The 27,504-nt window shown below is 39.5% G+C and overlaps 1 protein-coding gene and 1 long non-coding RNA gene across 7 annotated transcripts in view; both read left to right on the forward strand.

The window, feature by feature from the left end:
* LOC116704201 (mediator of RNA polymerase II transcription subunit 13-like) overlaps nt 1-27,504 on the forward strand; it is a 73,083-nt gene that overhangs the window by 5,129 nt on the left and 40,450 nt on the right. For all 6 annotated transcript variants that reach the window (XM_032539482.1, XM_032539483.1, XM_032539484.1 and 3 more), the window contains exon 2: nt 11,488-11,725. In XM_032539482.1, the coding sequence (XP_032395373.1) occupies nt 11,488-11,725 (238 nt within the window). The remainder of the gene's footprint in view (nt 1-11,487; nt 11,726-27,504) is intronic.
* LOC116704203 (uncharacterized) lies at nt 13,260-27,318 on the forward strand. Its single transcript, XR_004335618.1, has 3 exons — nt 13,260-13,270; nt 17,418-17,424; nt 27,189-27,318. It is a non-coding gene; the product is annotated as an uncharacterized LOC116704203 (long non-coding RNA).

The following is a 27,504-nucleotide window of genomic DNA, read 5'->3' on the forward strand; positions in this document are numbered from 1 at the left end:
ATTGGATATGTGTTGGTATTGGAGCATGTTTTGATAGGTAACAACACATTGCTGTAGAGAATTGCAAATGCTGCAATTTAGAAACCGTGTCACATATGTTTTCCAATAGAGGTAATTTTTAAAATGTCTTGATCATAATACTTTGGTAACCAGATTTAAAGTCTTATATCATGGTTATATGTAAATATGTCATTATCTGTTTTTTGTATCAAATCTGTCTGTCAGGCTAGCAATATTCTATGTTTTGGTTATTGTCAACAATTCTCATATAAGACAAAATGTATTTTTTTTTATTAGACTTAGACTTTCTTTAAAAAAAAAAAAAAAGGCTATATGATTTGATGGAATAATCTACAGTGCCCGTGTTCATTGTAAAGGAACGGAGTCACTCAGGTCAGCGCTGTGGCTCGTTGATGTCTAAAGCACAGAGGAATGAGAAGCATCCGGCTTTGGCCACAATTTTAAGCAGGATCAGTTTATGTTATTTTTGTAATTTACACAGGATTTCTTGACAATTAGAAGATTAAAGATGAACACCAGATCCATCCTTTTAAAGGAACTATCTGCTAAGTAAACATCACTATGAATCTGCCAGCTGTCGGTGCTTGATCTACATATTATTGTGATATCTAAGGATGACATTGAAACCATGCCAGCGTCCTCTGAGTCAAGGAGACGATTGGTCCAGGTTTCCAAACATCACCCCCAGTCTTTGCTGCGTGCCCTATGGAGCAGCTCCATCTGGCTGTTTCTCACTCAACAGTCCACCCCCTATGCCAAACCTGTGCTTTTGGCTTTGCTCTCTTGCAATTTCGACAGCTAGCACTGGCTTCACCTTGAATCTGTGTGTGGTGCCTCCCACTAATCTGCCCCTGTCACTGCTGTGGGAATCCCTTGTCATCGCAATAGGACACAACCCGTCACTGGCCCACCTGTGTGAACATGGCATTCTCTGTCAGACGCACATACAGGGCCCTTTAAATAGTTTGCTGCCATATCAAAAATGATTTGTGACCAAGGATTGCTCACTCATGCATCTGTTTTTACTACACATCTCTTTTTTTAATGAAATTCTCCCAGAGTGTAGTCATGGATCTTATCTACTAGGCTTGTGAGGGCCCTTCCACAGAGGTGAAGAATGGTTCAAAGATGGACAGGAAGTAGGGAGGAAAGAGTGAGGCAACCACCGCTGGTCCGGGAGCTGGAAATGGTACGAGATGGCCAGGAGTATTTTGAAGCATGGTGGCTTGAGTGTGAAATATGTAAGCCCTGCAGTGCCAGCTGTGTTCTATTCTTAGCGCCCGTTGGTGTTCCTGCATGTGTGCAGGACGACAGAAGGCTGAGTGGGTAAGGAGGATTGGTAGGAATGAACAGTAGCTGGTGCCACCAAGTGCTTGTAATTGCTGAAAAGTTAGCTAGTATCTGGCGTTCACACTGAGAGACAGACAGATAAATAGATAGGTACATTGCTGCTGTTACTGTGTTTTAATTATGCTGAATTTATTAAGTATTATCACCAAAATGTACTTCCACTTACTCCTGTAAGCAGCAATTTAATGTTGTTGCAGGTTGAGGTGGAGCTAATTGGATACTTTACATATCCTGTTGGGTGATGATCATTTATGTGGAGGAGGTCAGAGAGGTAATGTTGGGCCAGGGCATGGGATTTGTAGGTGAGAAGGAGGATTTTATATGTAATGTGGGACTTAATTGGGAACCAGTGAAGGTGGATGAAGGTTGGGGTGATGTGCTACCAGGTCTTGGTGTGGGTGAGGACCCTGGCGGCATATTGACAGTCTTTAGTCATTTCATAGAAATTAAATAGAAATTTTGTTTCAGGAACTTCCCAGGAATCCAAATAGGAGAGCTCACTGCACTGTCAGCAAGAAAATTAGGCCTACATTCGACACTTTTTTTTTTAACTTGTTTTAAGAAAATAGGATTTTTAGAACTCAATTATAGACAAAATCACTTGGTAAGATTTGAGACTTTTTCAATGTGTGCAGTATGTACAGAAAAGTTACTGGGAATAATAGCTGATAATAAACGCAGTGACGTAAATAGTGCAATATTCTCCTCTAATATATAGTGGAGTCCCTAGTATTCAGTATTGTTTTAAGTAGCATAACATGGAGATACTCAAGAGAAGTACAAATGCATTATAAGACTTGTGCTTGATGAATTTAGTTGTTCCATCTCACGTAGTGAGACACATTTCCCACCAAACGGTGGTGTTTCACCCCTACGGATTTACACCACTTTCCTTTAAACTATTGCATTTTGGATGTGTGTTGCTACACTGCCTCTGATCTGAACCCAAAGTCTGAGGCCTGTTGTCTGATTGTTAGATACATTCCAGAAACTACAAAAAAGATAAAACTTGTTTTTCGATGATGTGGCTCTCTGTGCCATCACACAATCTGTTTGCAATCTCTTCAGCTGCCTGCAGACACCTTGACAAAGAGAATTTCTTTAAAGGGAGATACTGCCCTGCTTGTTACTGGGCAAATATTTCCTGCAAGCCAGACAGCTTTGCCAATATCATGGTTGGCTGGGATTCAATTGCAGTTAAAGCACACTTAGGTTAAAGGGTGTCTTTTAGAGCTGCAACACAACGGGAGACAGGAACATTAATTTTGGCTGTTGTGTTGTTGCAAATCCTAATTATCATGTGTCCATGTTCCATTGAGAGATTATCTGCGACCAATCAGACGGGTACTTGATGAGAACAAAAACATTATGTGCAGACTGCTGATTTACAGCCATTTGTGGTGCATTGATTCTCCCAGTGCTGCCAAACGGCGATCCCTCTCATCTTGAATTAGGCAGACACCCATGATTTTTCAGATGCTAATGAAAATTTGTACAGCTCAATTTCAGTCCTGGCTTGCCTCACAAAATAAATGTTGCAGTATAGAAGTGAGACACAAGGGGTTTGATATTTTGGTATTTACCAGGCATGATTAAGTGAACATGGGCACAGTGGTGTTGGCAATGTTATGAACATGCTATGGTACCATTGTACCTCTCGTAAAGGTGTGTGTGTTCGTTCTAGTGTTAAAGCTCTGATTGGCTTCCATGACTGCCACGCCCACTTAGTAAGCAAACAACAGATCACAGACAGCAGCCTGGTGAGTTGCAGGTTGAAACCTGTTCAGGTGTGACCTACGGCAAAGTTAATGGTTTGGCCCTGCCAACCACACACACAGAAACAGGCATTGCGCTGCTTTCCAGTTTTTCTCCTTTATATTTTGTTTATCTGGTGTGTAATGAAACAAGGAGAAGCCATGCTGATGTATGCAGCGATGTCATTTTATCTGAAATGGCATCCCTGTGGAAAAAATCAATGCAGGAAATTACAAGGCAAATTAGATATTTTTTTATACCGCTCATGCTCCATTTGCCCAATTTAAGGAACAATCAGACTATTAAACTACTTGTAGGCATTTCAGAAGCCTCCATGCAGTGCTAATTGTACAATTACTGCATCAAATTCTCTCATTCTCTCACTAAAGAAACTCAGTGAGTAAGCCTACACTGCAAATGTTCATGTCTTGCTTCTGGTAATCCCAGGACTTTCCTGATTTATGTATGACGTGCCTGATAATATCTTCAGCCAAATTTGAGCGTATGAATTCCAGCTGTATGGTAACAAATGGAGTTTGAATGTAGCTGTGCTCAGCAGAGACATCATACAGAATTGTGCAGTACACTCCTTTGTGTTTTTTTAGAGAAAAGAAAAAGACCACTAAAGTGCTGGAAATATTTTATTTTCACTGTAACCCTGGAGACAGAAATCTCAAAAATTGAATACCTTGTTGAATTCTTATAGATGTTGTATGTTGCCTTGCAAAAATATTTTTTTCTCTCAGTTTTTTGTCTTTTGTCTGTTTCTCGCGCTCATTTTTTCCTCCCTGTGGCTTGTCACAGTTAATTAAGTTACGCCAGAGACACTAGTAAAGCAGAAACTGGTTTATTTATTTGCACGTTAATAATTTAGGCTAAGCACGGGCACTGCTTTAGCCTGTCCCATAACGCTTTAAAAGCAGCCTGACTCTGCAGCTTTGTGTTGTTTTATTTGCCAAATGGCTGGGGATCTTGTCAGCCCTTTCAGATGCTGCAGTGCACTGTACATGTCTGGCTGTCCTTATTGGTCTTCCGCTGCTGTCGCCTCCCGCCTCCCGCTTCCCGCCTCCCGCTTCTCTTTGTGTCAGGTGAGAAGTCATGGCTTGATGGAGGCTTTCTGCAGCGTGATTGGCAGGTCTATCCATCACTCAGCCCAGGGGACTCTCGCTGCTCTAATTAGGTCGCTTGGCTTGCTCACCTCCCAGGGCTGGATGCTACAGCAGAACACATATCAAATGACGGTCCCTTGTTTTGTAGGGACTTGTAAAGGTGGCAGCAGAAGGCAGAGGAAAGGCATCTGTGTAGTGTCTGCAGCCCCAGAGGCCTTCTTTCTACACCTGTTTGGTGCTTTTGTGTCGCTCTTGCTCCCTCACAAGTGCAGTAATGTGCATCGCTCTTCATTTGTGTTGTAAAATGCCAGAGGGGAGCACGACCCCTTGTGGGTTAATTTGATTTCAATGGGTTAATTGATGAAGGGGGAGTTGTTGCCTGTTCTGATTCCTGCCACTGCCTCTTCTAACTGGTGACTTCTCACTGCTGACTTAGCAGCATAGCCACACCATCCTTCATTGTCTTTGTTCATATTTGTTTCTTTGCATGTGATGTTTCATTAAACTGCTTCAACGGGCCAGGACTAAATTGTGTAATTAAACTTGTAATCCTTGAGAGTTCACTACTGGTCAATAGTGTCTGCTTTTCCATAATGCCATGAGCACCAGCATTGGATTTCATGCCACAAATGCTGCAAGACAAATGCATTTCATGTCCTGTGACTGCTTTTACGATAAAAGCTGAATGCTTTTTAATTGTGAACTAGCTGAATGAACAGTAAATAGTAATGCAGGATTACATCTACTGTATGTATTTGTATATGTTTTGTCTTCTGTGCATACATAGACAAATTGAATCAAGCACAGAAATGCAGACTCCGCCACAAACAATGGTAATTACTATAAAACGAGATAATTCAGAATGCAAATACATTGGTCAAAAATGCAGACCATCAATAGAATCACATACAGGGTTCAATTTCAAGATATCCTTAAGGATTATAACTATAAACCAAGGTGTTTCTGCTGAATCTTCAAATAAGTTGTATTGGGTCAATTCACACTCTGTTAGAAATAATTCAATTATACCCTGTTCTTTGACATTGCATGAAAGAGAGATAGATAGTGTTGCATGTGTCTGATAAAGACTGAGTCTTATCTAAAGACTCGCAGGCATCACAAGCGATCTGAACACACCCCAAATATTGGCAGCTTGTCAAGGGTCTAAACTGATTTGACGTTGATGAGAAAGCTACGCCACTCTGACAGAATAAGTGTTTCACTTGTGCCAGAGTAGGTAAAACTGCTGATACAAGCTGTCTCTCAATTGCATTAAAGTGCCTCCTTTGTCAGACTATCAGACTGCGAGGGTCTTACAACGTTGTGAGATTCCTAAAGAAGTGGCGTATCTCATACGCTTTCTGTCAGCTCTGATAGAGCACAACGCACTTGAAAATGTCCACATCAGCTGCAGTTCTGATAGAAAAGTTTCCTTAATAAAGCTCAAAGATCTGCGTATTACCAGGCTAAATATAGTTTTTATTAACTTCTCTGTAGGAATTTTTACATGTTTCTCGTTAAGTTTACGTCACATATATCTTGATGTATTATTAAAAGTCATTTGGCAAGAAAGTGAAAGTGCTCTACAAGTACAGAGTTGCGTTTGAAACATGCTGTCAATACACGCCTTCCTCTGTCACTGGCAGCTGCTGAGCCTTGTCTGTGTGGAAAAAGTCCAAAACAAACATACAGTCAGCTGCATGTTGGGAAGTTTAAGTAGTCCGTTCAAAAGGTCCCACAAATTTTTTGAGAAGGAACAGGAGGAGCAAAAATATTTTCAGTTTGCTGAAGCATTCCTGCAAAGTGCACGTCAAGTGTGTTTTCCTCTCAGCGCTGCTATCTAAGTTGCGGCGATTTCCTCTGCATTGTAGAGCTCCTGTGCATCAAACAATATGCAGTGTATATATATATCGTATGAATGTTTCTGTTAGACCTGCAGTATGACAAACCATTTGATTCTCTTTTCTGTTGAAGTCAGATGGTTTATCCAGTACTTTCTGTTTGAGCAATGTATGCCAAAGATTAAAGTTCTGACTTCCATATTTTCCTTTGATTACAAGCACATGTCTGGTGCACTGCAGATGACCTCTTGTTGGAATACAGATTAGGTTTTTCCGAGTTGGGGCTCAGTTCACCTTAAATATACAGGAAATTGTTTTTAACTCTCTGGTTTTAAGGTTAGGTTCCTATTCAAAATCCATGTTCAAAGAATACAAAAGCATGTAAAGTAATAGAGAATCCATTTAACTGCCAAGAATTGAAAAAGTGGATTTGAATAGAATAGAGCACACTCTTCCATCTCCTCACGCAAAAAATATTCAGGAAACATAAGGTTGGCTGTTATCTTTTCTCTGTTTACTAGACAAAAAGACATTAAGAGAGGAATAACACAAAGGCGAGAGGGAGAACGCGAGATACTCCTGGCTGTATTCAATAGGCATCCGTGTGACAGTGAGAGTGCTGAGAGATGAGAGGGAGAGTGGAGACAAGAAAGATAATAGAGGTGAGAGTGAGGTCAAAGCTTTGGTCCGTCTTAGCAATGGAAGGAAAAGCTCTTGTTTTGGTCCTGCACTCAATCAGAAATTGAACCAGCTAACCAACAGAAGTGGAGTGCTTGCTTTATTGACAGTGAAGCAAACATCCACCTTCTTTTTCCTTGAACTCTTTGCCTTTTTATCCTTGTGGGTTTAGTTTTTAAAAGAGACGGAAACTGCTGCCTAGAATAATTGTTGATTTGCTCTTTCGTGCCTTGGATGGTGAGGAATTTGCTGCTTTGGGTACATATTTGCTTTGGTCTTTGCCATCTTAACAAACGTACGTATAAATTCCCTGTTTCCCTGAACACATAGCTACTGTAAGCATCAGCACAGATCATGACACAAAAGGACATTTGTGTCGGGTAGGTTTTTTTTTGCATATCAATGAGAGTAAAATACAAATTGGCCTATAAAACGTATTTGGAATTTTGCTGCAATTACCACCTAAAAACACTACTTATTGGCCAGTGCATGGTACAATTTATCACCTGATTGGTGGACTTGGACTATTCATATTATCTGTTTAAAGTGTGCACTTTTTTTCTCTGATTATTTTATGACTAACAATGAAAGAACTATTGCAAAAATGATTGATGGTTGTTTCTATTTGCATGAGAGGATTTTACTCAAATTGATTTGTTACCAAAGTTGCAGAGATAATAGCTAGATAGTTACTAGTGATAATTTATTCATACAAATATAAGAATTGGCTGTTTTTAGCACTGGTATTACTGCAACTCTATACATGTGGATGCATTTGTCCACATGCAGGACAGGACCCACTAAAATATACAAAGAACTTTGAAAATGTCTGGCTCCTGATGCATATCAGTGTCTTTGAGCGCTTCTGGTCTGCACATCATCACAGCGTGGGTGCGTGCGTGCGTGCGTGGGTGCGTACTTGGATCTGCCTTGAGCATGTGACTGCAGCCCTGTTCCTCTTCCTGCAACGGTGCCACAGCTCATTCTCCACAGGGGTTCAGCAGGGTGTTAGGTTAGTGCTTTACACATGGTCAACAAATACACAGAACCTCTGTTTGAAAGCAGCCTTTGACCATTAGCGCAATATTCCACCTGAAAATACAACTTGTTCAGCCACATTTCTGCACTAGAAAGGGAGAACATTTTTCCTTAAAGCCCCCCTACTCTGTCAATGAATTATTTTAGTTCTCTTACAAATGAGCGAATTGATGTGATGAATCAAATGTCTTTACTTTATGCAGCATGGAGAGAAGACTCAAAAATTGTGTAATCTGAAGTCCCTTAAGAGTGCCTTGCCTTGTATATCCTTAAGTCATTCACTTATCATTTGTCCACCAACTTAGCCCTTCCTCAGTACAATGGCCCTTTAATGTTAACCCTCTGGGGTCTGAGGGTATTTTCAGACACACGTGAATTTGACTGTCGGCTGACTTTTATCTGACAACCTCACAACGTAAAAACACTTCTCCTAGAATCCTAGGGCTTCACCAAGATACATTGAATACTAAATCTAAAATGTATAATTTCCCACACCACTCAATAATGAGTCGTGGTTATTTTGACTGCACTTGAATGTTTGACCCTCACTGTGCAGAATTATGTATGTGCAATTTGGGGTTTGGGGCCTTGCTAAAGGGCACCTCGGCAGTGCCCAGGAGGTGAACTGGAACTTCTTCCAGCTACCAGTCCAAATTTTGTCCTTGGTCTGTATAGGGCCTAAACTGGCCATCCTTCCTAAAGTAATAACTATAAGGTGGAGTGCTGTGAAATTGTGTACAGACTGTCATGGTATGTCATGTCACGAGGAATCCCACTGACTTTGTTGAGGCCTTGACTTTTTCTTGAGCACATTTGTGACTTTGAGTGAAATGCCTCAACATTTAATGGATGGATAGCCATGAAATTTGGTGCCCTCATTCATGCTATGCTCAGAATAGTCTTGCATTGCCAGACCTTCCTCCACCGCGCTGCGGAGGAGGGTTTGGCTAATCCACAAAGCGTCCTGGAATGGGAGAAAAACGTCCTCTGGTTTATTGGCATTTTGTCCTGGGGGGCGCTAATCCCCAGACACAATGACCCAGCCTCAGCAAAATAGCCTCGGGAAGGAACTTGTTTTGGTGGAACATGTGCAACAGACAACTCAGATTGGAAAGATAGTCTAGCTTGCTGTCTGGATTTACCCTGCAGAGATCTAAGGAGCAGTTATCCATAGTCCTTATAAATCCACAAGAGTTTAGAATGCCAACACAAAGAGAGTAAGGTGTGGGACATCCGTCTTAAAAATCTGGTGGAATTTCCGGCGGCACCTGAACAATCCCGAAAGTGGAACGTCGTCGATATCGACTACCCTTAGGATCAATTGTAACAACTCTGTGGATCTCTTAATTTTTCATCTAACCGTATCATCGGGTCAAAATTTCATTTTGTAAAACAATAACGACATTGTTTATTGCTAATTATTAAACGTGTTAAACTAAAATGTTGAACATTGTGAGCATGTTATTATTTAGCGCCCTGCACCTGAGGACAGCCTCACAGAGCTGCTGGTGTGGCTGTAGGTCACTTCTTAAATCTTTTTTTGAAGAACCCTATCAGACTCAAATTTGTATTCCAAGCAGTATTCTTATGTCAAAAAACCTGTCTGGAAGGGATCTTTAACAATCAATTCACCAGAGAGCATGTGTTGCCTTAAAAAAACAATAACTGATATGTTGTATTTTTTTTGTTGACATTTCGATTCTCATCTTCTCGTCTCGTCTCCTGATTCAGTAGCAGCAGACAGCTGTCTCAAACAGCGGAGTAACTTTTGACATTGACTGGGAGTGACGAGGTAGTGCAAGCAGATGTCTTCCTCTTTGCTTTGGGAGAAACAGCATCCTTGACCTTGTCATGGCTAATTTTAGGGCTTGGCTTATCACAGCGCCAATGTTTATATCTCCTATTACACACACTGTCATTACAGGAGGGACATGCTTGTAATTATGGGTGAATGCTGCAGTCAGGATGCTCCTGGGGGTCATGTGCATACCTCTGTTTCCACTCACATATAAGATGCTGCTGTATATGTTTTTAGTACATGCACAAGCTTCCTCAAAGGTATGGTTTTGGCTGGATTTTTGATTCGGACACAACCCCTGCGACCCTTGCTTACACAGACTGAAAAGACAGGCAAGCTTCCTTGGTCCCTCTCTTTACGGTTATCAAAGCTGTGGAGACTCCTTTTCTTCATTCACTCAAAGACACTGCAGGCTTTAATTTTTTTTGCGCTGCTCTTTTCCACCTGTCTCTGTTAAAATGGGTCAGTATTTTTTCCTCTCTCAGCTGGTCTTGGATGTCTTGGCTCCCTAGCCAGTGTGCCAAACACGATCCTCACAGCTGGGTGAACACAGGAGAGTAGGGTAGCGCGACGACACACCAAGAGATTTTCCCCCCTCTCTGACTGCCAAATCTCTGTCCTGTTCAACAATGCCTTTTGTGCACTCGACTCATCCATGCAGAAACACAAACGCAAGGACACAAACTAACACGGAAAAGAGTTTGCCAAAGCGCACAGGAACATCACAGGCTCACTGACAGTTGTATATTTTTGCTTGTTTGCATATGTATGCTCTTTTACAAAACGTAAAATGATGGAGGTAGAAGTATGGCTCTTTCACTGGCTCATCACTAAATGTAGCATGGTAGAGAGCCTTCACGCCCAAGTCTACAATAGGCAACATAAACACCTATCACCCCATTAGATTAAATAGAGAAGATGTCAGTTATTGGGCCGGGCTCCAACCATTGACCCCGCCACTATTACCTCTTCTCATGTCTCTCTCACTCTCTGTAGCTCCCTCCTATATTTCAATGCTGTCTCTCCTGTAGTTAATTCCCTGCATTTCACTCAAGGCCATCCTTTATGTCTCGCCACCACTCTCCACCTCTTCTCTCCACAAAATCCTATCTTGACAGCATCAACAGCAGCAAGTCGAGGTGTCTAGATAAGGTTATAAGAACACAACAGGGAGACATAAAATGTGCTAAAACATTTGCACAACAGGATCATAGCTGTGTATCCGTGAAGCCAGAAAAAATGTAACTTAATTGGGCAGAGTTTGTGCAATTATTGATTGAAACAACTTGTCTGATGCTCTCTTTTATATGAAAGAAATCTATGTACACTAAAGTACAATGCTTAAAGGTCAACACAACACTAATGAGGCTTCTATAACATCATGGATTCATGTATAATGGTCTTTTCATTCCATCTACTAGATGTGAGATAAATGTTAGAAAGTGAGATAAAAACATGCTTCTTGAATCAAAATAATTAACTGATATACAATTCCATATAACAGTTATGGTTGCAATGAATAATTATTTTGTTTGGTTAATAAAATGTCACAACATAGAGAGAAATGCCTGTCACTTTGTTTTATATCTCTCATTTTATATCAGAGAAAAGCAGCACATCAGAGAAGCTTGAATGAGAGAATATTTGGTGTTTTTGCTTGAAAAATAACTAAAGTAATTAATGGTTATCAAAATGATTGCGGATTATGTTTTCTGTCGATTTGATTTACCAACAAAACAACTAATTGTTTCTGCTTTTACATACATTCATATACATTTGGACTGAAGACAGTGTGAAATGACTTCATTAGTCACTGGATATAATAACAATGCTGTATTATATTTTAAGGTAAATGGACCGCTTACAACTTTAATCGTTACCTCCTCTCTTCCTGCAGGCGGAGTTAACGGGCATTAAATGGCGTTGCTACAGCTTTCGCGGCAGCGGAGAATATGGGCCGGTGATCTCGGCCCCGGCCCAGGACGACCCAGTTCTGCGCAGCTTCATGCGCTGTGTGCAAGCCAACCTGTTGTGTGTATGGCGACGCAAAATCAAACCGGACGCGAAGGAGCTGTGGATCTTCTGGTGGGGTGAAGAGCCCAACCTCTCGGATGTCATCCATCATGAGCTGGAAGGTGAGAAAGAGAATGAAAGAGCTTCTCTCTTCTATCCATCTCAATTATTTTTCTATCACATCGCTCTTCACTTAAGCTTCCGTTTATGCTCTGAAAGTTGCTTTAGAGGCTTGTAGAGACTGTTTAATTGTATGTTTGCTTTTGATTAGGTTGGACTTGATTATATAGACATAAGAGTGATTAGGTGGAATACAGTCACGGTTTTAGCGGATTGTATGTAAAATGGACTGAGAAATAGTGAAACATGTGTTGTGTGTAGATGTACTATTGAGGTGTAAGAGTGGCAAAAAAATGTCATGGTGTAGCATAACGCTTGTATGTTATACAGGAGCTGTATTGTCTGACATAGAGCAGGGTTCAGTATTATGTAAATTCAAGCTGTTTAGTCTGCTGCAGAGTAAAGCTGCGTGCTGTTTATTTAAGATGTGTAGGGCGCATTGATCTCGTCCTATATTTGAGCTTCATATAGCACATATCTGAAATGCGTTTGCTTTGCAACTCCAGTGTTTATATGCTGCTTCAGGACTATCGCTATGATGAAGCACACAGCATTTGAGGAGATTTTTCTCGCCAGTATTTAGTGTGTGTGTGAATGTGTGTAGTGAAAATTATACTGAGATATCTCACTTGAGAGAGTGCAACTGTCAGCAATATTGTCCCTATTTATAGAAACATTTTCATTATCTCCCTGAGCACGTGTGTAGAAGTCTAACATATCGACTGATCCTCTGAAAAACAGGGAGAGGAGGAAACAGGAGAGGGATTGTATTGGGTTTGGTTTAGCAGAACAACAGTCAGGAGGAAAAAAAAAGAAGTAATATTGGTTGGAGAGGTTAAAGCAAGAGTGAGGATTTTAGCCCTCAGTTACCTATAAAAGCTGACTTGATGTGAAAAAGGCCTCACAGGCACTGCAGCAGACATTTGACAGATGTTCTTGTTGCTGTTGGGGAGAGCCTGTTACTCAGATTGCACAAGCATGCGTAATAGAGACACTGTGTAGCTATGTCTCCAATCCTCTAATAGCAAATAGTCCAACTCTGGTATGGCCTTTTTAATAATTTCATTTTGCTCACTGAGCGATCAAATATATCACAAATTGTCCATGTGGTGAGTACAGAGTAGCAGGAATTTGGCATCCAGAGCAAAATATTATTAGAAGAAGCCACATAACAAGTATGTAGCAGTGTGAAATTTTATCATTACCTCACCAATTTGCAAACTGTTAGCTGGCGGCCAAACTTGTAAATTATGACTCCCTTTGAGTAGCACATTGAGGTTATTACAGTTGATAATAATTCTGGCCTGTTTAATTAAATTTTATAGTTATTGATTACTGAAGATAGAAGATGTCACTAGTCAGAGGATTTTGTTGATATTTGTTTGTATTTCTGTGCAGACCATGGAGATGGATTCTGCTATAGAGTGCTAATTTGATATTTGTTTTCAAGTCTCAATTTAGTCAAAGTCAAGTCAAGCATTTTTTGGGAAATTATGCTCTGACTTTAGGCCCAGCTACATTTTGTCTTCTCATTTTATCTCTTATGTGTCGCATTAAGGGCTGCAAATAATGATTATATTTATAATTTGCCAGTCACTTAATTGATGAACCGATGAAGTGGTTTATGAAATATCAAAAACGGTGAAAAAAGAAATCCAAATCTTCAGATGTCTTGTTTTGTCAAATCAACAGTTCAAAACCAAAAAATATTCAATTTACTCTGTTAAGACAATGAAAGGCAACACATTCTCTATTGGGAAGCGAGGAGCATTTGACATTTGTGTTTAAAAAATGACTAAACGGTCCAGCTTTTACCACTAATTTAACATCATACATTGGGCTTCTATGAAGAGCCTATGTTAGTGTAAAAGAACTCTTGAGGCAAATTTTACACACACACACACACACACACACACACACACACACACACACACACACACACACACACACACACACACACACACACACACACACGCTGCATGCAATTATGATAATAAATCTTCCTTACTTGTAAAATCTCTCCATATTTAGGACTGAAAATAGCACTTAGGGTGTGAGAAGAAGGATTTGATAATTGTTAATTTAAGTGAGGCTGGATTTCCTCCAAATTAGAATCAGTTGTAACACAGACAATATCAGTGTTTTTAGTATCAGTGAGTCCTAAAGAGCTACATACCTGAATTTTCTATTCACTGTGGGAATGTTTTCTGTGTAGATTTCTTGCTTTCATGTCACCTTGACTTCTTCCTCTCTTCTCTCTGACCTGTGTCAGTCTGGTCCTTGTGTGATTTCTCCCTTACTGTCTGTTCATTGCTCCGCACATTCTCTGCCTGACAGCTTGTGAGCTAACCTTAGATGCTGTTTACTGTATAAAAGCAGAAATGCAATATTAAAGCTCCGTTTGAATGCAGTGTTTGTATAATGTGGGAAATTGTTTCTACGTCAAAAAATGTATGTGCAATTATTTTTCTAATGTTGAAACAGATTGTCCAGTTGGTTTTATGATATTTCAAATTCTCTCTTTTGCTCTTGCTCAGTCCTGATATGTTCATATGTTGGGACTATAGAGATGAGTGAATGTAAATGTAACTGACCTTGACTTAAATATTTCCTTTTCATGCATTTTTATACTACAACATATTGTACTTTTTTACTCCACTAGATTTATTCAACAGCTATAGTTACGTTTCAGATTAAAGTTGTACTTAAAGACGCATGATGATCTTACAAAATTCAATGCACAGTTAAAGATCAAACTAGTGGTTCTTCAACCAAAAAGCCGTGTTATGTGGCTTCTTGTCACGTTTTAGATGTCATTAAGTTAACAACTAAACCAAAGAATCAGTTCCTCTTTAAACTTCTCACATGGTTTTAATTAAATACTTGTTTGATTTAAAATGCAGGAGTTTTACTTGTAGTAGTCTTATTTTTTACACTGTGGTACTGGTACTTTTACTCAAGTACAGGATCTGAGTACTTCTCCCACCACTGGTTGCTCTTTAGTTTTGGTTCCAAGTTTACAATGTGAAGTTACATTCACATTCAAAACGTCTTTAAAATACAGCAGTAGACTGACTACAGTGGGAGTATTAAGTTTTACTTTCACCTCCTCCTTTAAAACAAAAAGTCAACAGTCACAGTCTGCCCCAATCTTGATAAAATTCAACCGAGAAGCCAGTTGTAACAAATTAACTACTGTTATTGCTAAAACATGTCAGATCCATATAGGCGTGTCGAAATAGAAAACGGAATAGGCATGTTTTTATTCTTACTCATCCATTTAGAAATGCTAATTTACACATTTGACTGAACAGCTAAAGCTGTCGTCACCTCAGGCACATTTAGTGAGAATAATCAGCAGGTTAAATATGTTTAAAGTCTTGTAGAAAATATAAAAACAGTTTAAATTGGTATGTTTTAAATTAGCTGGCTATATGGCTCAGAGTGTTGTCTGCCAGCTGAGCAGTGAATGGGTGAATTTTCAGAAGATGTTTGCTCTGTGATGGCAAAGAAGAGGATGTTTACTAACCTCTCTTACACAACAATAAGAGACAAAAAGACATTCTAATGTTACAGTCAAGTCCAGCGTAAAAAATATCTGCTTTAATTGCAATTTCTGATAACCATAACACACATTAAAAGTGGCAAAGGTGTTAAACAAATACACCAGCTCAGAAAAGTCATCTCATTTTTAACAGTTTGTTAAAAAAAGTAAATGAATGTAGAAAAATACAATCTCATTATATTTACACTACATTCATTAGTTTTCAGTATAGCTGCCGGAAGCTATTAGACATACAGTATATAAATAGTATAAACTGTGTTGTAACCTGGAAACTGTGAAGGGTCTCGTATTTACACACAGAGGCTGCTCTAACAGGTGGGATAAGTGGTACATTTAGTTGAGCTGGCAGAGACGGGGTGCAGAGAGAGATGTTATTTATTTAGAATAAATAGAAGTCAAGAGGACAAATAGAACACAGAGTAATACCTTTACAGCCAAAAAGGTTGATATCAATTCCCTTAAAAATATGAATGTGTAAGCCATTATTTATTAATCGTCATAAGTAAGTAGCATAATCGTTACATTTTAGTCATACTTGAAGCTTTAAAAAATTGTCAGAAGTTTATCTTGCTCTGTAGCTGAGATTGATGAACTCTGATTGTCATTGTGGTATTTCTTCAAGAATAGTGATAAGGTGCACTGACATTTACTGACATTATATTTAACATTATAGGGCACTTATTTAACCAGTCAACCAGTCAAAGTGTTGGGCAGCCACCTTTTAAGAACTTTCCCAGCAGAGTGCTCTGAGGGAAAACTGTCATACCTTTGAGATCCTGCCAGCAGTACGAGCAGCTACAATCTTACCACTCTCCTCCTCTTTCACTGCACTTCAGCACTCTTTTGATTTAGTCATTTGTTTAATGTTAAGGAGTTGTCAGCATGTTGCCAGCATGAGTCATACATATGAATGCACACACACAAGCATGTATGCTGGGTGGCATGCACATACACACTAACAGCACGTAAACACACAATGGTTAAATATGACTGACCATACTATCTGAAATTGTGATTATCCAGTAGAAGCGCCACATGCTCATGGCTTTGGAACTACTAACATTGACAACTGCATTTACTGTATGTATTTATTGACAGAATTGGCTGTACTGAAATCACAATTCTTAACTCAGTGTCATTTATCATGTTTCTATAATGAATATCATATATGAAAGAGCTACATTATTTATGGGCTTCTTGAAGTATGTTTGTAGGCCTTTATTTTGATATTTTGACTTGTCATTGTGGAAAAACCCCCAGATGTTCTATGGAAATGTCAGAGTAAGCCATGACAGTGAGCAAACATATTTCATACCAGAGTTTTCGCAATGATACACATGAATGGAATGCAGCCATCATTAATTTTTCTAGTTCCACCTGTGCTTTTCGTGCTATGACGTGTCAAAATGTTTGCCATTAAAAAAAGACAAATAAAAATGGTTTAAAGGGCTAGTCAGTATGTTTTAAATGAAATCAAGCGTGTAAAAGGATGCTTTAGGTCAGTGTGGCATGTGTGTATGAAGGTGATGGAGCATGGAACTGTGAAGAGCTGCTGCAGACAGCAGCGTTGGTTAAAATATAGGTGTTTCTGATATGAGAAGAAAAGTGACTAAAAAATGCGTCTAAGTCGTGTCCGGTATAAACAAGCTTCAGTCACAGCTGACTGTAGGCAAACACAGTCAGTGGCCACATCATACCGACCAAAGATGGGCATGATAGCTTACTTAGCCTTTGAGGTACAGATATAATGTATTGCCTTTTAAACAAAATAGTGTGGTTTACACATTTGGTCATTTGTTTGCAGTTGCATGTAATCAGTTGTACCAAATGAAAATTTGATCACAAAGCTGTAGCATTTAAATACCAGATCAGGCAACTTACAGAGCCTGAAATTAGGAATGTTATGCCAAAAAGTTCCAAAGCCTCAATGTTATCTGATTTGGAAAGTACCAAAAAAGCCTAGTAGCCTAGTATTGGCTGGTTAAAGATGCATGAAGGTGTCAAGTGGGATTTCTGGGGCTTAAAATGAGGGTGCTCAGTTTTTATTAAGACTTTTCTTTTATAAAAAGAAAACCTAGCCTATGCAAATTGGATAATACGTTATTTGCAATTAGGTATCTAATTGTTAGTTTTGCAGTGTAAACACTGTAGTTTTACTAATTGTTAATGGAGAGAGTCAAGTAAGTGTCTGTGTTTTGTTATAACACAAAGTAGACAACACTTTATGATGCAAGGGGACATAAAGTCAGAGTTTTACACAGATATACTCTAGATATCCTCTATTAGATTATTCTTAGCTTGTTATATTAAGATTAAGCCACCCTTATAAATGGAATGTCCATTGATTGAAATCTCTCTAACACATAGGACTTGCAAATCTTGGAAAATAAGATTACAGAAAAACTCCAGGATTTATTTTTTTATAACGACCTTGATTTTCTTATGACTTGTTTTGTGAATATTAACTCTTTTTTTTCTATTGGACATGTAAGCGTAATCTGTTGTTTAGGAGGTGCAAAGGAATTACCATTAAATATAACTCCATTGTTTTGTAAAAATAATTAGCACGCTTAAAAACACTTGCTTTAAAAAATTACTATGAATCGAGAATTATAAGAGAAAAGCTGTAGAAAACAATGAATTTTCTTCATTACCTTATATCCTCTATTATGCTTTTATGTGTTTATTTCCAAATAATCAAACTTGGACTGCAGAGAGCAGCTCTGTTTTCAGTGCTCATCACCTCCACTGGAGTTCCCCAGGGTTCACTCCTGGGCCTCTGCTTCTTCTCTTTCTAGACTCTAGTCTTTGGCTCTAGCTTCACATCGCATAGCTTTTTTTCCTGCTGCTCTGAGACCAGCAATACTCTACCTTTTACCTTCAATGCTCTGGCAACTAGGAGTATCATGGGGACTGGTAAAGATTCATCTCAGTCGAGCAGTGTTCATCTGTTCTTGCCTCCCTGACATCTCCAGTCGGATGCTTGTCCACTACCTTAAGCTCAACTTTGACAAGACTGTGCTGCTGTTTTTCTTTGGCAAAACCTGTGCAAGACATCCCTGTCAATACTGAAAACACTGCAGTGACTTAGATAACAAACTGATGTGAGCCTCACATCATCGACATAATCTGAACCTAACACATCTCCCAAATGAGACAACCACAACCACATTACAGAATGTTTCTTGAGTCCGCTAATGCAGCTGCAGCCAGAGTTGTCCTCAGTGTCTCTACATTTCTCCTGTCACATTGCTCCCGCTATACATACTGACTTTACAAACAAAACTTGTACTGTACTTTCAGGTCATGACCTAGACTTCTGTCCACGTTCTCTGTTCTGGTACAATTGTCCAATTATTTATCCCTCTCCCTGCAGTGGCCTTGCTGTCTCCTTTCTTTCCTGTGGAGGAATGACTTTCCCACCTGAGTTAGATGAGCATGAGTCATTACCTCATCTCCATCACAACTTCAAAACCTATATCTAAGCCATATCTCAGTTGCTATTCATTCACTTTCTTACATAAGACTAGTTTTTATAAACCTCTTACCATTGCTTTGTCCAGTCCTTCTTTCAGGATTTTCGGAGCTTCATATACTATCTAAATCAAAGGTGTATTGAGTGTCAAAGGTTCTAATATGCTGTTGTGGTGGTTAGATACTTAATTTAATACACACTTCTTTTTTTTCAATTCACAGACAACACAAATGTGTTAAAAAAAAAATCCTCAACCAAAGCTAAATTTGCAGATGCCCTCTATCGTTCTCAGTAATAAGTGTTACGTGCGCTGTGCACGTACTGAACCCTGCAGCCCTCACAGTGGGCTGGTGACTTATGAATTTTAGATGATTCCTCTGTTGCATTCATCACAAATTACCCTCAATGAAAAGCATCAGCCAGATCACAAATAATGGTAATGTTAGTTTTGTTTATCAGCCCACAAATATGCTCATCTCCCAATGAGACAAGAGTACTATAATAGGATTGAGTATGGATTTGTAGAGGAGCGTGTCTGTAGCTTTATCTAGTTAGGGTTTTCTACAGCGGTTAAACTAAGGGCTGATGACTTTGATTACACCATAGGCGGTGCTCCTGTGTGCCACCAAAACGGCATGTGGTGAAGGTGAATGCAGGGGCATGAGGAAGATTTAGATGACCGTTCACTGAACACTGCATAGCAGGTGTTAGCATTATTTCTCTATGCTGTATGATCAGAATATCATCTGAGGTTGCTGAAACATTCATTTTATGCATACCAATAAGACCCATGTCACAATAAATGTTATTTTTCATGGTATTTAAGATAAATGTGCTGCCCTCAAATTGAGGCTCCCATTGGAAATATCTACTTGTTTTTTATTACCAAGAGTGAGACTTCCACTATCCTGAGTTTTCCTTTTCTTTCTTGAAACTGTAGTAAAGCTGAGAGGAATACAAAGTAGGAGAAATCCAGCAGAAAAAGATTGTGACTAGAATCAATCCTAGCTGGGGGTGAATGTTGTTCCAGAGATGAGAAATTATGTGCATACTTGATTTAGAAATGATCTTAAAAAAAACTACTAACTAAATAGCACAGGGATATAAGGCAGTAGAGAGATAAACTAACACCACAATTGATCATTTTACATTTGCAGAACTGACAAACAAATCAGTCACCTGTGAATCACTTTGTTGTCATTATCTGACTTTAAATGAATTCCAGCATCATTCAGGATCATTCTGCTGTCATTACAGCTACAAGTCAAAATGAGAGCGGGTGCAATTGAACTGAATTAAAAACCTGGGTTGTGCATACCCATTATCAGCTCAGTGGTTGGCTGGTACAACAAAGATATGTGACCAACAAGTGGATTAGAGCAGCAATGCTTATGAGAAAATAATCAGAGATAATGGAATTAACAGAACAGATAGCGGGAGTGAATTGGACATGACTTCAGGCAATGGGTTTAAACCAAAAAAAAGTCTCTGCCAAACATGTCGAGGACCGTCTTAGTCGCTCTGTCTTCTGTTTTCGAAAGCTGCAGCTGGGTGCTGTGCCCTTCATAAACAGAGCTGGTTGCCATATTTTGTGGCGCTGGAAGGGTTGTGGAGTGTGTATGTACACACAAAGACAGGTTTCTATGTGTGTGGGTTGACTGTGACTGTTTTCATTCTGTGTGTGCATGCGTGAGGTAATTGTCTTGTGAAAAAGTGTGTGTGTGTGTGTGTGTGTGTGTGTGTGTGTGTGTGTGTGTGTGTGTGGTGATGTGTGTTTGTGTGTGGTGTGTGTGTGTGTGTGTGGTGTGTGTGTGTGTGTGTGTGTGTGTGTGTGTGTGTGTGTGTGTGTGTGTGTGTGTGTCAGAGCGCAGGAAGGAGGGCTAACCTCTGCCTCCATCTGTCCACGTCTGGCTGTGAACTCATAATCTGGCCTGTGGAGACAAACCCTCTTCACCACTTGCCACCTGCTTCAGAAATACAGGTTAGATCGAGGTTATTACTGTTATGGATCCGCTGGTTAGGATGCTCGGTTAGTAATGTGCCGTACATAATTTCCTCTTTATTTTAGGGACTCTTTTATAATTTTAAACTGGATCAAAACAAATGTTTTTTTTGTTTGTTTTTTACATTTGCATTTTACACGTCTAGTGTATGTTGCCTAAAGTTGTCATTGCGGACACTTTAATGTGTACAGTAACCGAATGAAGGAGGAGCATATCATGTATTTCACCTTCAGTTGGAACTACACCAGATAAAGAGTATTTCATTCAAGATAGGTAGTTAGACATGTACATCCTATGCAATTAAAGCATTAAAAAATCTGTTTCATTATTGGAGTTGTTTGACAATTTGGAAATACTTACTGACGTGTACACACGATTTACAGGGGGTTAAGTGCTAAACTATTCATTGTCTTCACTAGTTGCCTGGCAACCTAACAGTGATGACAAAACTACAGGAAATCACTGCACCCTGCCAAGAAATTGTGCGGCACATAACCCCCCTGAAAATAGTTTTTTTTCACTTGTAGATTAAACAAGATATAACTGGAGCCAGACCAATACATCAACCAATATTCGAAAATTCCAGATGTAATGGTAACGCTGTACATGTTTTTTGATAAGTAACATGAAATTGAAACACATAAATGCCACACTAGCTTTAGGAGTCATTTGGAAACAGTGGCCCTCATTTATCAACCTGATGTAGAAACCGGCGCAGAAATCCTCTTAGGACAGGCTTCACGTGGGAATTATGAAACTTTCGTATCACACCAATCAGAGCGTAAGGATGATCGTACATTGATAAATGATCGTAATTTAAATATCACTGCCAATATATTCTCGTTTTTGAGGCCTCACCCCTACCATTTACGACATGGCCAAACGTAATCCGGCTAGGAAGAGGCACTTTTCAGAGGTGGAGACTGAAACCCTGACATCTCAGTTTAATTTGCAGTAACGTGTGTCCTATTTTGCACCCTAAAAACTGGTATTAGGCTGTAGAAAGAATGCGGAATAGAAAGAGATCAGTGATGCGGTCAACAGTGTTGCCGAAGTAAATCGAACTCCAGCGGAAGTTTATTTAATTTAAACATCCTTGACATATGTATACACCTAATATTAATATATAGGCTTTTGTTGCCATCTGTTAGGCCTACATATAGGTGTACCTATAGATTTTGGATATTGTAATATCGTAATATCATACAAGTGTTGTCTTTCCTGGATTTACGAGCTGCATTACAGAAACATTTTGTGAATTTAACAGACTGTTCTAGCTGTTCTATTATTTGCCTATTTAAATCCACGTTACTGATTATTAGATATAAAAAATCTAATTGTAAAAATATTTTGTGAAAGCACAAAATGTCAACCCTACAATGTCACCACAATATTGACATTGAGGTATTGGGTCAAAAAATATTGTGATATTTGATTTTCTCTGTATTGCCCAGCCCTAGAGCAGGTGTGTGATTTACAGCAAACTCCTCATACCGGGAGAGATATTTGCACCTATCAACCTAATAGCACTATTATATCCAGTGCAGTACTGCCACAATCTTCTACTTATAGCCCTCCTTGAGTCATCGACGGATTAAGTGTTTTGCTGAAGTGCATCTCAGCAGCGGTTGTTAAGTGAATGGAGACCGGTGGCCATTTCACCTCCCTGATTACCGCAGCCAGGATTCAAACTGGTGATCCTAAAGTGCCGAAGCTGTAACCAACTGATGTTGACAGTGAGCAGCTGTTTACTCTAAAATCTAACCTTTTAGGGTTTAACTGGTGCTCATACACACATTCTCAGCCATCATAACATGTAAAATGTTTAGATCTGGGAAGTAGTTGGTGAGTTATGATGTGTTTATGAGCCCTCGTCTCACACCTTTACTTCTCTTTTTAATATTTCCCCTCCTCATTTTTTGTCTGTCTCCACTCCACCAACCCAGCCATTGTTACAGATAACATCACAGTGATACCATACAATGGCAAATTAACAAGTGAAGAAGAGAATGAGATTGAGATTGTCACAGGCGATGTTCCAAGAGCTTTACAGCTTGGCTCCCCCTGCTTAGCATTGTGCCAGTGTGATCCCTGCATGCACAGCACACATGATGAGGGGTGTGCAGACACGCTGAACCAGTCCTCCCAAGATGCATGTTGAATTGTGTCAGACAGAACAGGTGCAAGTGAGCAGACAGGGAAGTGCGTTTCTGACCTGATAATGTGGGAGAATTTTCTTTCCACACAAGTTTGGTTCGGAAGTCTTTTTAAGGTTATGAGTTGTAGTCATAAACCTATGAATAGGAATTGGAATGAAGTTGTTAAAGATTAACAAGACAAGGGCCACACAGGTTGATTATGGTGAAATAAAGCAGGCAGGAAGTAAATAAAAGAGAGTAAATGAAAGTGAAATACACCTGTGAATGTGGATAGGTATTTTTCATGGGGTCGTCTCACAGAGAAACATGATGTTGAGAACAGCAACCTGTTAGTAAATCGTTTTATAGAGTGTAAAGCACATATGCATCACCGCTGGCCTTTTCCATAGATGCAGTAATATGATTTTACTGCGTGCTGCACTGAAAGGTAACACTTGATGAAAGAGAAATAATACACACCTCAGGCTGAAACGTTACTGAATCAGCTCAACATTAATGATACTTTTCACATAGAGAAATGTTGGACGAGCTTCTAATAACCTGATTTGAAAAAAAAAAAAATCCAGCCTGATCTAAAATAACTCCCAAGCCCAATTTTTCTGTGTCAACAAGTTTTACTTGGCATTTATTCTTTCTTCTGACGCTCGCCTCTTCCAGCCCTCTCTCCATCCTCCCCCTCCTCCTGCTACTTCTCCTCTTTTCAGGCTTTGTTGTGCTTTATTTTTTCTCTCCTCCCTTGTATTTGGGGTTGCTCTCTATGATGTTAGGGTGGCGAATGTCTGTGAGCACGCTCAGTTCCTTGGCAAATGAAAGGTGGGGGTGTACGCTTGCCAATCAAGGCCTACTCCTTCTCTTTATTCCTGCAGGGCTTGTCTTAGGAACAGCTCTTGGAAGCAGAGGGAATGAATAATTAGCCTCCCAATTTTTCCTTGAATCGGGAACTAGGTCGCCCGGCTGACACATCTCAATAGGGAACAACCACGCTGAAAAAGGGAGACCTATGGAGGTTATAAAAGCCCCATAAAGGAGTGCTGCTTCACCTACTGAGAGGGACAGAGAGGCAGAGAGAAGACACAAGCTTTTTTTTTTCCTGTCTGGCTTTAGTTGGTGAAAAAGTGAGTCACATGTGGAAAGCGGCGATTCCATAATAGCAAAGAAAAAGAAAAGAAAACATGAGCAAGAAAAAAGAGGGGAGGAGGGGCGGGAAAAAGAGGGAGGGGGTCGGGGGGAGAGATACTTGTAGTTAGAGAGAGAGAGAGGGGGGTGAAAGAGAGGGGAGTGTGCGTATGACGGGAATTCATGCTTTAAAAAGACAAAAAAAGTGGTTTGTTTGGAGGGAGAGAAGAATATCTGAGATGTCTCTTTGGAAAGTTAAAACTGTAGTTGGTTTGTTGTTCTGCACGGTTCCAGGTTACTTTGTTGCCATCCTGCCAGCAAAAAACAACACTTATTTTAAAAAATTGGTCACTTAACACCTCTGGTTCACATTGACTTCTCCTGGACAGACAGGGGCAGATATACATGTAGAGAGGAGGGAAAGTGAGCTAGGAACCAAGGAATGAAGGAAGCAGACCGAGAACTAAGAAAAATTGCCTCAGTCATGTTTACTTGTCTTTAAATTTGTGAGGCAAGAACAGAGAATCTCTGATTTCCTTCCCGCCTCTTCTTCTCTCCACCCCTTGTGGGTTGTCAGGGCGTGGTGGCCTGTGACCTCTTGACCCTGCACTGTGTGTGTGTGTGTGTGTGTGTGTGTGTGTGTGTGTGTGTGTGTGTGTGAGGTTTCCCAGCTGCACCGAGAACGGGTGGGGGGGTGTACGTTTTTTTTTCCTTTGCAAGCTTTCGGTTTTGAAAGAAAAGCCACAAACTGAAAGAATGAGAGCTTTGTGGTGTGTGTGTGTGTCTTAGAGAGACACAGAAAGAGATGGACGGACTAAAAGAGCAATAGAGAGAGAGAGAGAGTAGGAGTGTAAAAGCAGTAGACAGAGAAAGAAGAGAAGTTGTGAGGGAATTAGGAAGTGAAGGGAATCTGTGTAAGTGTTGTGAAAATAGTGAAAATGTTAAGGGGTGGGGCAAACTGTCAAGGAGGGTGGAGGGAAGAACGGGGCACGGAGAGTATGACATTTCTATTTCAGTCTTCAAGAAGATCAACAACCTAGTGCTTACATAGGATACAGGTTTATCGGAATGCCTTAAAACAAACATAGTCGTTATGTATTTTTCTTTTGTAGTTTACCTCTGTTGCTGTGTTTCATGTTTAAGTTAGAAAGAAGAATTTATGTTTCTTAATCTTTTTTGGGTTGATTTAGAACCACGATAAACAAAAATGTGCTTCTCACAGTCTGACTAATATGTCTGCATGCATTGAAGATTATTGTTTGAAGTACTGTATAGTTCATGGGCCAATATTATTGCTGCCTCATGTTATACACGTCTATTTCACATTTACATACCAATTGCAAGCACATTCTAATAATTTATCTGACAATGTTTGCCCACAATAATCTATGTGCAGTTTATTTGGGCAAATATGTCTGCTATACCATTTTTATGTTTTTTTTTGTCATAATTAAGGATTTAAGAACAGCAGGTGTCATACTGCATGTCGTAGATATTATTAAGCATTAGTTAAGTGTGCAGTATAGTTCAATATAGCAGTTAAAAACATGTAAAACAAAAGAATGCTTTAAGCTGAAAGACAAGGAAATGTTTTTGTTTATATAGATATAGCAGATAAGAACAGCACTTCTTATTTCACTTTGATGATAATATTTTGCTTCAGGACATAAGTATTATGATGTGCAGACTAAAGCCAAATTTGTCTAACACCAAAGATGACTCAAAAAATAAGCTATATATATGTATATTTTTCAATAAATGATAGAGGATTAAATGGTATGAATACTGTTGTTGTTTTTTCCTTCCTTCCTCCTTTTTGAAGACGAGCCAGCTGCCTTTGATATCTGCAGTTTGTGAGGCCCTCAGCCGGCGTCAAGTGACTACAACGGCCAAATTGATTTTCTCCCCTGGCGTTTTAATCAGCAGCATAGAAATGCTGATTTTGTTTTGCAGTACAATCAATGTCTCCACAATAGCAATCTATTCTTGTATAGGGGCTTCAGCTGTTTGTTTGAACAATTAGCCATCATGGAAATGTGTTTTTCTGATACTGAAAGCCTGCACATGTAGACTCTCAGAAATGTGTTCAGTCACATTCAGTATATACTGTACTTTACAGACTGTTTGCTTGGTGATGCCACTGAAATGAATTCCCACACTCTTTTATGATGGGCCGTGCTTTCGTCATCAGTATCTGTTTACCCCTAATCTTCTGTAGCCACATTTCATGCTTAAATAGCAGACGTCTCAAGAATTTTGTCATAAAAACTTGGATAATGAGACCTTGTGAAGCCAAAATGATCATGAAATAATCATTTCTGAGTTTGAGGGAGATTTCCATCCAAGCCTGTGGAAAAAGTTTTTTTTTCTTCTTTTCGTTTTTAGATAAGACACACTTTCAGCTCCAACGCTAGGTCAAATTAAAATTGCATGAACATAATTATGTACAACATGATATATACATACTCAAGTGTGGTAAAGTAATGAAGACAGTATGGATAAACAGAATCAACAATGGATCATAACTTATCTAATGTGCTCATTGCATTAGATTGATTGTTTGTTTGGAACATTTTGTTCCTACAAAGGTACACATTTGACCAGTAATGCCAGACTCCTTTCAAACTTGTCTGGTTTGAATTATGACCACACATTGCATCACCACTACTTTGTAGAATGTTTTCTCTTTTAATTTCTATAGCTTCCTAATCAGTTAAGCCTGTATGTGGCTACAATGAGATATTAAGGACAAATTTGATGATCTGCATTTTTTTTTAACATGCTCTCTGCAAGGCTATGTAAAGCGGATATACTTGCGCGAGCCTCTGTAGATGGCGCGCCCACTCCAAGCATGCATGGAGAGGTTCTCTCCGAAACACCAGAGGGAGTACAAACGAAATAATCTTTGAATAAGAAAGAAGTAGTAGAGAAGAAGAGAGCAGAAGTAAAGGAAAGCAGGCCTTGCAAACCTTGATGTAAAAAGAGACTCATAGACACTCATAATAAACATACCGCAAAACTTTACAATTATCTACTTTAATCATTAACGTGACAGTCCTTTATTGCCAAATCAAAATGACTGTCTGCCTGTCACACCAGTAAGAATACACTTTCCATCAAGTGTTTTGTTTAGCTTTGACAAGAAAGAACTCTCCAGCAAAATGTTTCTTCTTTTCCCGGTGCGGCGTCTGTCTTTGACGACATATTTAACGCTGTGTGACTCTCTGTGGTCTGTACACGGAGAATCACACAGATGTTTGTAGAGGCAAACCTGATTGGTCATTTTTTCCAAAAAGTAGTTCGAAAAATTCAGAGATGCACATCCACACGAGCCTTCGCGCTGAAAACAACAGCTGTTGTGACGTCACTTTATGGCGCATGCACCTCACGCTGGGAACAACGTGGCTTCCATAAACCTAGCTTAAGATTTCTCTCTCTCTCTCTCTCTCTCTCTCTCTCTCTC

The sequence above is a fragment of the Etheostoma spectabile genome, chromosome 16 (assembly GCF_008692095.1).
Source record: "Etheostoma spectabile isolate EspeVRDwgs_2016 chromosome 16, UIUC_Espe_1.0, whole genome shotgun sequence".
Taxonomy (NCBI): domain Eukaryota; kingdom Metazoa; phylum Chordata; class Actinopteri; order Perciformes; family Percidae; genus Etheostoma; species Etheostoma spectabile.